This window comes from Heterodontus francisci, chromosome 14, assembly GCF_036365525.1.
Source record: "Heterodontus francisci isolate sHetFra1 chromosome 14, sHetFra1.hap1, whole genome shotgun sequence".
Lineage (NCBI taxonomy): Eukaryota > Metazoa > Chordata > Chondrichthyes > Heterodontiformes > Heterodontidae > Heterodontus > Heterodontus francisci.
In genome coordinates this window covers 65,386,490-65,398,984 of record NC_090384.1, presented here as the reverse complement: position 1 = coordinate 65,398,984, position 12,495 = coordinate 65,386,490, and the positions used below count along the sequence as shown (strand labels likewise).

Genomic DNA, 12,495 nt, shown 5'->3' with positions numbered 1-12,495 from the left:
TGAAACACTAACTCTGCTTCTCCCCCCACAGATGCTGTCAGACCTGCTGAGTATTTCTAGCACTTTGTTTTTATTTCAGATTTCCAGCATCTGGTGTATTTGCTTCTATTTTAATGTCATTTTAATTCAGATCGTTTACAATAATCAGGGCAGGTTCGCAATTACTTTGACATTTTTCTCCAGCACCTTCTGATCCTCATTCACTGTGAGTTGGCTGTTTTCCAATCTTTTACTTTGATCTTTGTAGTATTTATATATCTCTGAATCATTATCTTAAACCTTATTATACCGTGATCACTACTCTCTATATATTATCTGATGCTTACCTCTTTTATTTGCACTGATTCAATTTCCATTACTAGGGGCTGGATTTTGTGTAGGAGGCAAGGCTCCTGGCACCGGGCCGAAAAGGCATGGGGAACCCACCACGGCCTTTTCCTGCCCCCTACCCCCCGGAGCAATCCTTTGGTCTTTTTACATCTAAGTTTCATGAGCCAAGATCCCTGTCCCTTTAAAGACAGGGATCCTGCCTCTGCAGAGGCCTTGGACCCAGGCCCAGTGTTGGAACCCAGACCGGAGGTAGGTGTTTGGAATAGAAATGCAATACTGTACCAATGTGCCTCCTGGCTTGCCGTAGTCATGTGACCTCTACCATGAAGGACTCTGATTGCAGGCAGCCATTACAAGCAGTTTCAATAAAGACAAAGTACACACGAGACTGGTGTCCTGTGAGCTCGTAATGTGGTGTCAGAGTGGAGCTGAGATTGAGTGCTGAAGAGCTGTTTACAAGCACATCTATGGAACAAAGGCCACAGGAATGGTCCGAACTGCTAAAAACCACAGGAAGCCACAGAAAAGGAACTAAGAAACAGCTGGAAACACAGGCTAAGTCAACTGCCTGCGCCAGTTGAAACAAAAGGTGATATGAAACAGAACTGGCAGTTTTTCCACTCGCAATGGCAAAATTACAAAATTGCTGTAGATTTAATTAACAAATCAGAGTGGCTGCAAGTAGCTACACTTGTATCACTGTTGGGGAGAGACTGTTACAATGTGTATTCCACCCCAAAACTCTCTGAAGAGCAAAAAACATTGACAGCAGAAATTTTGAAAGCCTTGAAGGCACGCTTTGAACGCCAAGTGAACGTAACCTATGAACGATGTGTTCAATATTAGGGCCCAAGGTGAAAAAGAGTCCATTGATCAATATGCCACTGCATAAACACAGCTCGCAGAATCCTGTGAATTTGCGCAACTAAAAGATGATCTAATTAAAGACAGGATTGTATTAGGCATAAGAGATCCCGCAGTGAGCGCATGTCTACTGTTAGAGGAGAAACTGACTCTCAGGAAAACAATTGATGTGTGCAGAAGCGCTGAGGTTGTAAAGCAGTAGCTAGAGCATGTTCATGGCAGAACAGACCAGGCCTCGCATTATGCTGATAGACATTCCAGGCCGAAAGGGGAGAAAGATCACGGACAAAGGGCAGGATGCAAATACTGCAGAGGACATCACGCAAAGGAAAAGAAGGCATGTCCAGCATGGGGAAAGCAGTGTTCTCACTGCAAGAAACTGAATCATTTTGCACGCATGTCTTAGGCTAGAAGGAAGCACAACAAGCAGGTACAGATGGCCACTGGAGAGATATCAGCCGAAGATTCTGACGAATCACTATACAACGTACAACGGGTTGCTTCAGACAGGTCAATCGGTGATAAATGGTTTGTGACCGTTGGAATGATGACTGCAGAAGGGGAATATCAAGTCAACATAAAGTGCCAGATAGACACCAGTGCATCATGCAACATCATGACCTTCACAGACCTGTGCGAAGTCGCTCAACATGGCGATCCAAAAATGAAGCCCTCAAAAGTAAGGTTGGGGCTATATGATGGCACCATACTAGTGCCAAGAGGACAAGTTACTCCGAGAGCCCATAGCAATGACAAAAATGAAGATCTGGAGTTCCAAATCATAGATGGCAAGCAAAAGCCACTCATCTCAGCCAAAGCAAGTCTAAAGTTTGGACTGGTAACCCTCTACATGCAAAAAGAGAAAACCCAGGAAATGGCCTACAGGAGCGGACGCCAGTGCTGGAACGAGAATGTCTTTGCTAGTCGCAAGTTGATGTGAGTCATAAGGCAGCAGAGAAAGAGGAAGATCTGGCAGTCGTCTGCTCAGGCGCCCGAGGCGGAGGCCGTGGGGAAGGAGTGCTTGGATTCTGCAGAGCAGGCAGACAAAATCAAGGTGAAATGGCAGAAAGCCAAATTTCATTTTGACAAAACTGCCGAAATATTGCCTGAATTGAGCATTGGAGAGCCATTCAGGGTACAAACTTTCAACACGCTCAACAAGAGTCAGCCCAATTGGCAACTTGGGACCTGCATAGAGCAGTTGTCACCTCGATCGTATGCGGTAAAAACGAAGGACCAGAGATACAGTCACAACCGCAGGCACATACGCACAACTGGAGAAGCTGTTCCTTCACGGCAGGCGGCCAATCAGAAAGATGAGAACTCACCAAATGCACAGACCACAGAACAACCATCAGACCCAGAGGTCCACAGCACCCCAACAACAGAAATGGAACAACAACAGTTACTGCAGCAACAAGTGACAAGGGAACGACACTCGCCGGAGAAGGAAAATCAACCAGATGAACAACCAACGACAACGCGAACTATTAAGAGACCGGCATGATTTAATGACTGTATGCAATGCATGTGCAGGGACTGACCAGAATGATGAACTACTAATGCATGAGAACAGTTGTGTGCATAGTGGGTAACTTGGGCAACTCACAGTGTGAATGATAATGCATTAAATTTTTTTATGTATATGAAAAGGGGGCAAGAAGGCCATTATTGGCCTAACCTACTCCCAGTAAGATCACTTGGCAGCGGGGAGGCGATGGACCCCCTTCCCGCCCCCGCCATGATTCTCTATGCACCCCACCTCCAGCCCCGCTTCAGGAGGGCCCATAAAATCCAGCCCTAGGTCTAGCATTGTGCACAGTGTTAGACAAATTATCACAACATTATACATTATTTATACTTAATTAAATTAATTTCATTTAAGATACTGACTTGAGAGTTTGTCTTTTAACATTACAAAAGCATGAAATAATTACTGCAAAATATTGTTTCACCAATTGGCCGTTACCACAATTTGTTGATTAATTGGCCTTTGTAGGTTGTTTCCAAAATTAAGTATTTTATAACTGCTAGTTTTGCAACTGAGTTAGAACTGTGAAATAGTAAAAAAAGAAAACCTGTATGTGTGTAGTAGTGAAGAGTAAAACTTCAGGAAGTAAAACCTAAGGCTAGAAATCATCAGTCAGTGCGCTCAAATCGTCTACAGTAATTTCTAGCCTGTAGGCTTTATTCATTAAAATAAACCAATATCACATAGTTATTTTAAAGCTCTAAAATTTATATATAAACAACTAATGCATTAAGACATGTACTTGTATAGTTCAGAATTTGTAAGTTTGGCTTGATAGGTGGAAACTGTGAATTGACATAGCTCCCAAGGAAAACTGTCACTTGTGTTTTAAAAACATTCTAACCAGAGTGTCTGGAGCAAGATCTTATCACTTCACAATATCTGGCAATGTTCACCAAAGTACATGAAAAAGTTTCATTAATGTTCTGACATCATCAGATTATACATTAAAGAACTACTCTCTTTGAAGTAAAATGCTTTGCCATATATTTTCATGATTATAGTACGTAAAAATGAGATGACATTTTAATCAAATTTGCAAACAAATGAGAAAAGATGTCAAAAACTTTTTCTGAGAGAACAATATCCATTTAAATTGTTTTAAATTACATGATCTACAGGATGTAATAGCATTTGCAGAAGACTGCAGTATTATGATGTGTGAGTTTGATTATATTGTTATATTCTAATATAGTTTAGTGCTGGTGGCAACTCATATTAATTGAACTGCTTCTAACCAAGGTCTCCACTCTTAATTGCTAGTCAGTATTCCTAAGTGCACCTATGGGCTTCTAGGGACAGTATGAGGCTTAGTATGATGCCCCATGGTTGATTAGCTCAACAGCCTGTCCAACTTTAGATGTGAAAAATGCCCATTTGGGCAGGGATCTGGAGAACTGGTGCCAACTACAAAAGCATACTAATCACAATCTTTGACAGGGGAAGGGTGAGGGCAGAAAAACACATCCCTTAGTTCCTTACTGTGTTGCCTCTCTTTCTCCCAATTGGATAACTAACTGACCATTTCAAAGTGCCATAAAGATATGTAACCAACAGATATGCAAGCTTTGTTTGGTTTGGAAATAAAATCTAATTAGCCTTAATGCATTTCCATTTTTGTATGTAATCATTGATTAACCAGGGTGCTATTTGATAGTTATTTACCCATAAGAGTTGGCAAAACAGGTTCAAGGGAGTAATTGCCCTACTCCTATGTTCTAAATATACCACAAGATGGCACTTAATCCAAAAGCATAAATTCATCATAATATGACTTTAGAAAATAACTAAAATCATTTGGGATTTATAGAACACCACATCACATCTACCAGAAACATGTCAAAGTAATTCACTATTATTCAGAATTGTAGTAGCTGCTATGCAGGCAAAACACATCAGCCACTTTGAACAGGGAGAACAGAGAACAATGAGCCATTGATGCAATTTTGATGGTGTTGGTTGAAGAAAGAATTTTGGCCAGTAGAACAGGACTTCTCCCTTCGCTTCTTTGAAGATGGCCATGGTATCCTTAACTTCCAGGTGAATCAATGGAACCATTGGAGGGGCCTCAGTTTATAACATCTCATTGATAGATTAACACCTCCAACAATGCAGCATTCCTGGAATATTGTGCTGGGGTGTCAACCTAAATTATGTGTTCAAGTTCTGGATTGGAGCTTGAAATCACAACCTTCTGACTCTTGAGTGCTAACAAGTAAACCAGGCTGCCAGTTTCAGCTAGGATGAATAATGAAAATAATGAAAAAGGGCACACAGGTTTTTAAACATTAAAAACTCAAATAAAAACCCTCACAAGAGAATTAATTTCAAAATATTTTCTTTTAATATACTTAAAAAATATTCCCTGGCAATACCTGCTGACAAGAAGTTAAGCTACTACTTCAAAATAAAAAAAGTAAACATTTTAAATTTTTCCCTAATTTTTTAAAAAAATATAGAATAGCAAGAACTTGTTTGAAGTCTCCTTAACAAAAGTGGCTTCTATTTTTTAATAAATCAGCTTTTGCCTTTCTACTGATGGGAGTTATTGCCCAAGTCTAAGCATATTTGATTTAAAACCCTATGCACAGGATGCACCTTTATCATAAATTCAGCAAGTCATTCAAGCAATTTATTGTGTTTTTTCCTTTTGCTTTCATCAGTTAAAATGCCTTCAGAATAACACCTAACACAAAAAAGAATAAAATGTTATTTTTGAATAAAGCAAGATAAATTTAGATTGTATGTCTTTAATATTGCACACCCAAAGCTCCTCTTTTTAAACTTTTACATGATCATATGTAAAAAGTAAAATGTAGGTTACATCTGTGGCATTAGTATGTATTTACAGATAATTGGTCACAAGTAAAAGATCAAACACCTTTTAATAGTATGAAATAAATTTTCATAAGTGTAAAACTGTAGTCCCAACTATGTTCAACTCTTTAATGCTCGTACTAGAATTTAATATTCTATCACTTAGATTTTCCAATGTTGAAATACATGCAGATATAAGTTTTTAATGCATGCTCAGGCACTCCACATTATTGGGCCTACAGTTTAAAGTACCTTGATATCAAGAACCTGATTTGTCTAGTCCAAACTGTATGCAGTCTACAGGCAGTGAGAATTCACACTAAAGCTGCAACATATCATAGAAAATTTTTTAAAAATCATGTTTATCCAAGCTTTAGCGAAAATCATTTAACAGGAAAATGTATATATGCCTAGTAAAGTTAATAAACTTATTAGGAATAAAGAGTCCACATCTTTAAACTGGAATTCAGTAGTACATATTTTTTCCACTCACACATCCATCTCTAACACTGTGGTTTACTAATTTTTTTTTTAAACTGTGATGTATCTAATGCATCTGAGCAGTGACAAAAATAAATTAGAATAGTATACAACATGTCATAAGTGAAGAGTGGAGATAATACCAATTCTCAGAACTAGTTTGCAGTGTCAAAAATTTTGCTCCATTAACTTATTTTAAACTGGTACTCTAAATGAAGGCTGAAGAAATTAATGATGTTCACTACAATATATTGCAGCTTTAAAAATGTATTTAAAAGCTACACATGGCCTGTGAGTGATACAATCTGTGTATCATATACAGTACAACTATTATTAGGAATAGGCTGAACTGCAGCCATTACATTGCTTTCAGTTACTCGTTTATTGATGTTCATCAATTCCTGGTGTTTCACCGTGTTGTATTCTAGATGCAATTCTGATTGCTTCCTCCAATGATTGCTGCTCACCAAGCTATGAAAAACCATAATTAAATATAATGATTTGTAAAATGTAATATTTCTTATGGACAAAACTGCATTGTCAGTTCACAACATTGTGCCAATGATTATTAGATGTTCTGTCAGTCAAACTCACAAGAGCTTAACTTGTATGGGTAGTAAAGTTAATTAAATTACAGGTAATAACAACAGCCTGCATTTATATAGCACCCTTATAGTAGAAAAATATCCCAAAGTATTTCACAGAAGCGTCATAAAACAAAAATGGGCATTGAGCCAAAGGAGGAGATAGCAGGTAAAGGAAGTGGAGAGGCAGTGGGTTTCGGTAGAGAATGGAAATAATCCATTGCAACTTCAAACATCTCCATGTGTCCTGCACAATGTTATCAGGCAAGGTGTCGCATGTGGCAAATCATCAAAACTTCAGTGACTATTTAGGTAATTGGAAGTTTTACTCAGGGGACTTACTGGAGGTTGCTAATTTAATGCATCCAATGGGATGATCGGATTGTCATCTGCCTACAGCCACCTTGCTACAGATTGCAGTTCAGGATCAGCAAAATCCAAATTAATTTTGTTATCTGATCCATCCTCTCAATTCCTTCTCAACTTTGCTCTGTTGTTACCTACTCTCCTTCAGCCAGAAAGCAAGGACAAAGTGCAAGAAAAGAGGGCAGTCTTTGCCAAAGGAATCAGCGTGGCTTTATACCTACATGGAGCAGCTGGCTTGTTTCAAATCACTAAACATGCCACCAACATGTGGAGGCGACTAGGCTGAAGTAAGTAATGAGAATATAAACTCTAAGAAAAAGTAGGACATACAATTTTATTACATTTCTGTTACTCAAATATAACCGACTGCATAATACAGAGAACAGTTGGAACAACCACCATTCTCCTAGATTATAAACTATATTGTTTTATCAACAGCAAAAAGAAATGCTACAGTTTTAGAAATCACAAAACCAGACGGCATGGATATTCTGTACTATTTGGAGATGAGACAGGGAGATCAAAAGACATTTTTTTACATTGATGCTTAAACAAATTCTGTGGCCTCAGAGCACCATTCTCCTCTTTTTAACTTAGCAGCCTGCTGCTGGTAACTGTGTGGCCCATAGGACGGATAATAAGAAGAAACTCTGCTGCCACAAAGGTTGCTTCCAGGACCAAGTAAAATTTGGATAACCAAGCGATCAGAGGTTGACTGTGTCTCCTTTCTATTGTTTGGTGCAATAAGCTATTATCAATGGTGTGTTATCAGTGTAATAGTACCAAAAGGTGAGTTCCAATTTTACCTTGGTCTACATTTTTATTGTACTGTCAGTAGTGAATACAGTAGCTGTAAGCATTGTTACGACCAGGTGAGAAAGAGGTCTAGGGGTTCCCTTTCAACCTTCACCTGGTCTTACTGTAACAGGGTTTTGTTTTAAACACACTGTGCTTTAGCGCTCCCTTGATGAATCCTTGTTCACCACTTTCCAATTATAAGCCAAAGAAATGAGCACAAAGAAAAATGAAATTTATTAAACTTAAACTCAAATTCGGTTAACGCCTGCGGAGACACGCTATGCCCCACGCTAGCATACATACGCAAAACGCACATGAAAATAGAGACAGAAAAGAGAAGAAAAATAAAATGGAGTGGTTTGAGGCAATCTCTGAAGAGGAGTTTTTGTTACTGTGCTTCGAGCTCGCTGTAATCCTTGATTGTAGGTAGATCTTGCTTTTTTTGGGGCCCAGTATTCTTCTTAAACCTTGTTTAAGAGATTTTTCTCTCATCTTGTCTCTATGTCTTCAATGGATTCTGAAGCTGGTGAGAAAGAGATGAGAGCAGACAGGAGAGGCAGCGACAAGCCAGCCACGAGGGGTCTTTTCAGTCCAGCAGTAAACAGCTTTCTGAGTTCAAATTCTCTGTGGCAAGTTCAAAAAAAAAACTGCAAGTCAGGTAATCATGTGACTAAACTGGTCTGACCATGTCTGTTTGTGTATTCGGCCATCTTAGCAGTCAACTTGGAATGCTAGCTCCTCCATCTTCAACATCTGGTAACCAAAAGTACATTGTGGATTGAATGTATCGGGGAATGGTCTTTTGTCCCTTTTCAGCACTGTCGGTAAACATGCAAATGTCTTTCCAGTCAAGAGTCTGGTGTTCCTTTCTTTTAAAAAGCAAGTTTTTTCGTTACTCCAGTAACAGTTTAAAAATCAATGTTCGTGGCGAAATTAATGTGCCTCACTCTTGGTGGGTAGGGCCCTGCATGACACCTCCACACCCAGGGGAATGAAATGCGATTTGAAAAAAAAAGGTGTGTTTCATTAAAGGGTTTGAGAGAAACATAAGATACAGAAAGAAAAACCACGCATTATCAAATTCATTTCCGTTCATTCATAAATCTTAAAGCTTATTACAATTGTCTTTTCTGGGTACCTGTGCTGCTTTAATTTCCCCTTTTCCATCCCAGTAACCCATGTGGTTCTTTGGGGAAGAGTTTCTTCAGTTTGCTCATTGCCATGACTACTTAGGGTCTTGGTTCCTGGAGAGTTGGTAGTGGGCGGGTCTATCCTGAATTATCTTTCAGTGCTTTGCTGAGTCATGCAAAGGCTTTTGACTTCAGGGGATGGGTGGTTCCCTTTTCCTCTGACTGTGGGGGAGTATTCTTTGTTAATTTCCCCTTGGTTCTCTGGGACATTTCTGCCTGCAGGTGTGTGCAAACTTGACTGCACTCGCTGTGGCACTTCAACTAGGTGAGGCTTCACCCTCACGATTTCTGTGCTCCCTAGAGCTCTCTCTTTGTCTCTGCAGGTTCCTGTAAATGCTGTTCACATCTCTGGTGGGGTGCTTCTAGTGTCTGCATTTACATAGGAGGATGTGGGGTCTAACTTTTCACACTTTTCGGGGTTGGCTGACTGGACAGTAGAGGTTTTCATCTGGGATTTCTCCTGCACTTCCTTTAACCTGCCCTCTTTGTCACTTTTTCCCCTTCTCTTTCTAAACTTTTGCCAGCCGAGTGCCTGCCTGTCCCCTTTTGTTCTTGGCGGGGGTCCCTTACAGTTCACCAGCCCTCTGCTGGAGGGTCCTCCTAACACCGGTACAGAACGTAGGGGTGCAAGTTTCACTGTAGGTTGGGGTTTCCCCTCAACCGGACACATGTGGCAACTCCTGCAGTACTCCATCACATCTTTGTGGAGTTTTGGCCAGTCAAACTGCTGTCTTATGTGAATTTTGGTCTTTCAGATACCGGCATGTACAACGACTGTAGTCTTGTGGGCCCATCTTAATATTTCTCCCCAGTACTTATGTGGCACCACTAGCTGGTGAACTACTGTCCACTCCTTGCCCTCAGGTACTGGGGAGAACTCCATTTGCTTCTCAGTACCTCATTCTTTAAACAGTAGCAATCAGGGACTCCCTCTGCTTCACTTTCAGACTGGGCAGCCTGTGCTAACTCTGGGTCGGCTCGTTGAGCCTCAGCTAGGGAAAATCCATTTAATACATTCTTTGGGTCTCCTAACTTTCCAAAGAAAGTTTCGGACAGGCAGTCCTCATGGTCATCTGCCTGCAGTGCCAATGCAGTCTTCTCTGGGAGAATTGGTTTGATCATGGCCTGATTCACAACATATTCAGGGAAACTGCAGGGAACAGTCTCCTGCCACTGCCCTGTCTCTCTGACCTCTTGCTTTCTTTCACTAATTCTTTCAGTACTGGGGGGGGCTACCATCTTCACCCCCACCAGATCATTACCTAGGAGCAGGTCAACCCCGTCCACACGCAAACTAGGGACAATCCCTACAGTCACCAGTCCCAAAACTAGGTTGCACTCCAGGTACAGGTACAGGCATACACTGCCCTCCAATACCATTCGCCACCATTCTGGTGTTCACTGCACTCTCTGGGGGAAAGGCCAGGACTTTTCCCAGTAACAGGGATCTAGTGGCCCCTGTGTCCCTGAGAATCACTATGGGCTTGCTTGCCCCGCTCGGGTATCGGGTTACTTTCCCTTCAGACACAAAACCCTGATAACTTTCAGGAACCCCATTAGCTTTTCCTGCACTGGCCATTGTAAGCTTCCTGGATTGCACTCTTACTGCAGTTAAAGCCACACCTTGTTCTGCTGTGCTTTCTATTAGGGTTCCGTCTTCACTGAGTGGGTGTGCCCTGATTATCCCTACTGGTTTTCCCTTTAGTTTCCAGCAGTCAGCTTTTAAATGCCCTGCTTTATTACAATGGAAGCACACAGGTCTCTGGGTCTCACTCTTGTTCACAGTACCTTCCTTTTTGACTGGAGGAGGGCTCCCTGTCTCCTGCTTTCCTTTCTCTCCCAGGAGTGCCTGAGCGGAGATCACCTTCCCACCCTTTGTCCTTTTCAGATTTGTGGGGGTGATTAGGAAAGGTTCTCCCCTAGGAAATCGACTTACAAATCAAAGCAAACTCATCGGCCAGAATGGCCGCTTGCTGGGCTCTCTGAACCCGCTGTTCCTCTATGTGGGTCTTTATGGAGAGTGGGAGACAGTTTTTAAATTCCTCTAACAGATCTACTTCCCTGAGGTTCTCATAGCTGAGCTGTATTTTAAGAGCCCTCGGCCACTAGTCAAAAGCCAGCTGCTTACTTCTTTCAAACTCCAGATATGTTTGATTAGCCTGCTTTTTGAGGGTTCTAAACATTTGGCGATAGGCTTTGGGTACTAATTCAGATGTCCTGAGGATAGCATTTTTGGTCAGTTCATAATGTGATGAACTCTCATCTGGCAACAAGGAATAAACCTCATGGGCTTTTCCAGCTAGCTTGCTTTGTAGTAAAAGAGACCAGGTCTCAGCTGGCCATTTTAGCTGTCTTGCCAGTTTCTCTAAAGACACAAAAAACTCTTACACATCTTCCTCATTGAATTTTGGAATTAGATGAGCTGGTTTTAATAATTCTGTACCCAGCCTTGAATTACGCTCCTCCATATTGGCCATGCTTTCACTGGAGTTACTCTGCGCCGCTAGTTAACTCAAGCTGCTTCAACTCTCCCTCCGCATTCTTTCTGGAATATTCTTTCTCCCTCTCTCTCTTGTTCCTTCACCTGTCATTCATTTTCTTCACGTTCCTTCTGGAAGGCTCTTTCTTTCTCCCCTCCTATCTCTCTCTTTCCCTGTCTTCTAATTCAAGTTTCCTTTGTTCCAATTGTATCTTTGCTAACAGTACCCTCTCTGGGTCTGCTTCGAACACTGCTTCCACTTCTCCAGATTCAAGGGAAAAATGATTGGCCACTCGCCTTAGGAGTTCAGACTTCCTACCCTTGCCACGTACCATGATCCTACACTGCTCAGCCATTTTCCTCAATTCCTCCATACATAGCGCTTTTAACTTATCCCAAGTTACTTCACCCTGGCTTGGAGAGCTACTAGCTTCAGTTGCAAACATGTTAGTATTCAATCACACACAACCATAAGAAAACCTGTATTAATCTTTTTTTTTATTTGATTGGGAACAATTTGGCTTCCCACTTCCAATTTCTCTCGTTTGTCCATGGGTAAATACCAGGACGTTAGCACCCAAATTTCTGTTATGACCAGGTGAGAAAGGTGTCTAGGGGTTCCCTTTCAGCCTTCACCTGGTCTTACTGTAACAGGGTTTTGTTTTAAACACACTGTGTTTTAGCTCGCCCTGGGTGAATCCTTGTTCACACTTTTCAATTATAAGGCAATGAAATGAGCACAAACAGGCTTTCTTAGGTTTAAAGAAGAAAAGTGAAATTTATTAAAATTTAAACTCTAATTCGGTTAACGCCTATGGATACATGCCGCGCCCCACGCTAGCATTCTTACGTGATACGCACATGCAAATAGACAGAAAAGAGAAGAAAAATAGAGAGGCTTGAGGCAATCTCTGAAGAAGGGTTTTTGTTACTGTGCTTCGAGCTGGCTGTAGTCCTTGCTTGTAGGTAAATTTTGTTTTTTGTTGGGGCCCAGTATTCTTCTCAAACCTTGTTCACTGTAGGAGACTTTTCTCTCTTGTCTTGTCTCTATGTCTT

At 41.1% G+C, this 12,495-nt stretch overlaps 1 protein-coding gene across 4 annotated transcripts in view; it reads right to left on the bottom strand.

Annotated features, from left to right (window-relative positions):
- Window positions 1–5,459: 5,459 nt before the first annotated feature.
- znf143b (zinc finger protein 143b) overlaps window positions 5,460–12,495 on the bottom strand; it is a 126,121-nt gene continuing 119,085 nt past the window's right edge. For all 4 annotated transcript variants that reach the window (XM_068046379.1, XM_068046376.1, XM_068046375.1 and 1 more), the window contains one exon: window positions 5,460–6,493. In XM_068046379.1, the coding sequence (XP_067902480.1) occupies window positions 6,404–6,493 (90 nt within the window). In that variant the 3' untranslated portion in view covers window positions 5,460–6,403. The remainder of the gene's footprint in view (window positions 6,494–12,495) is intronic.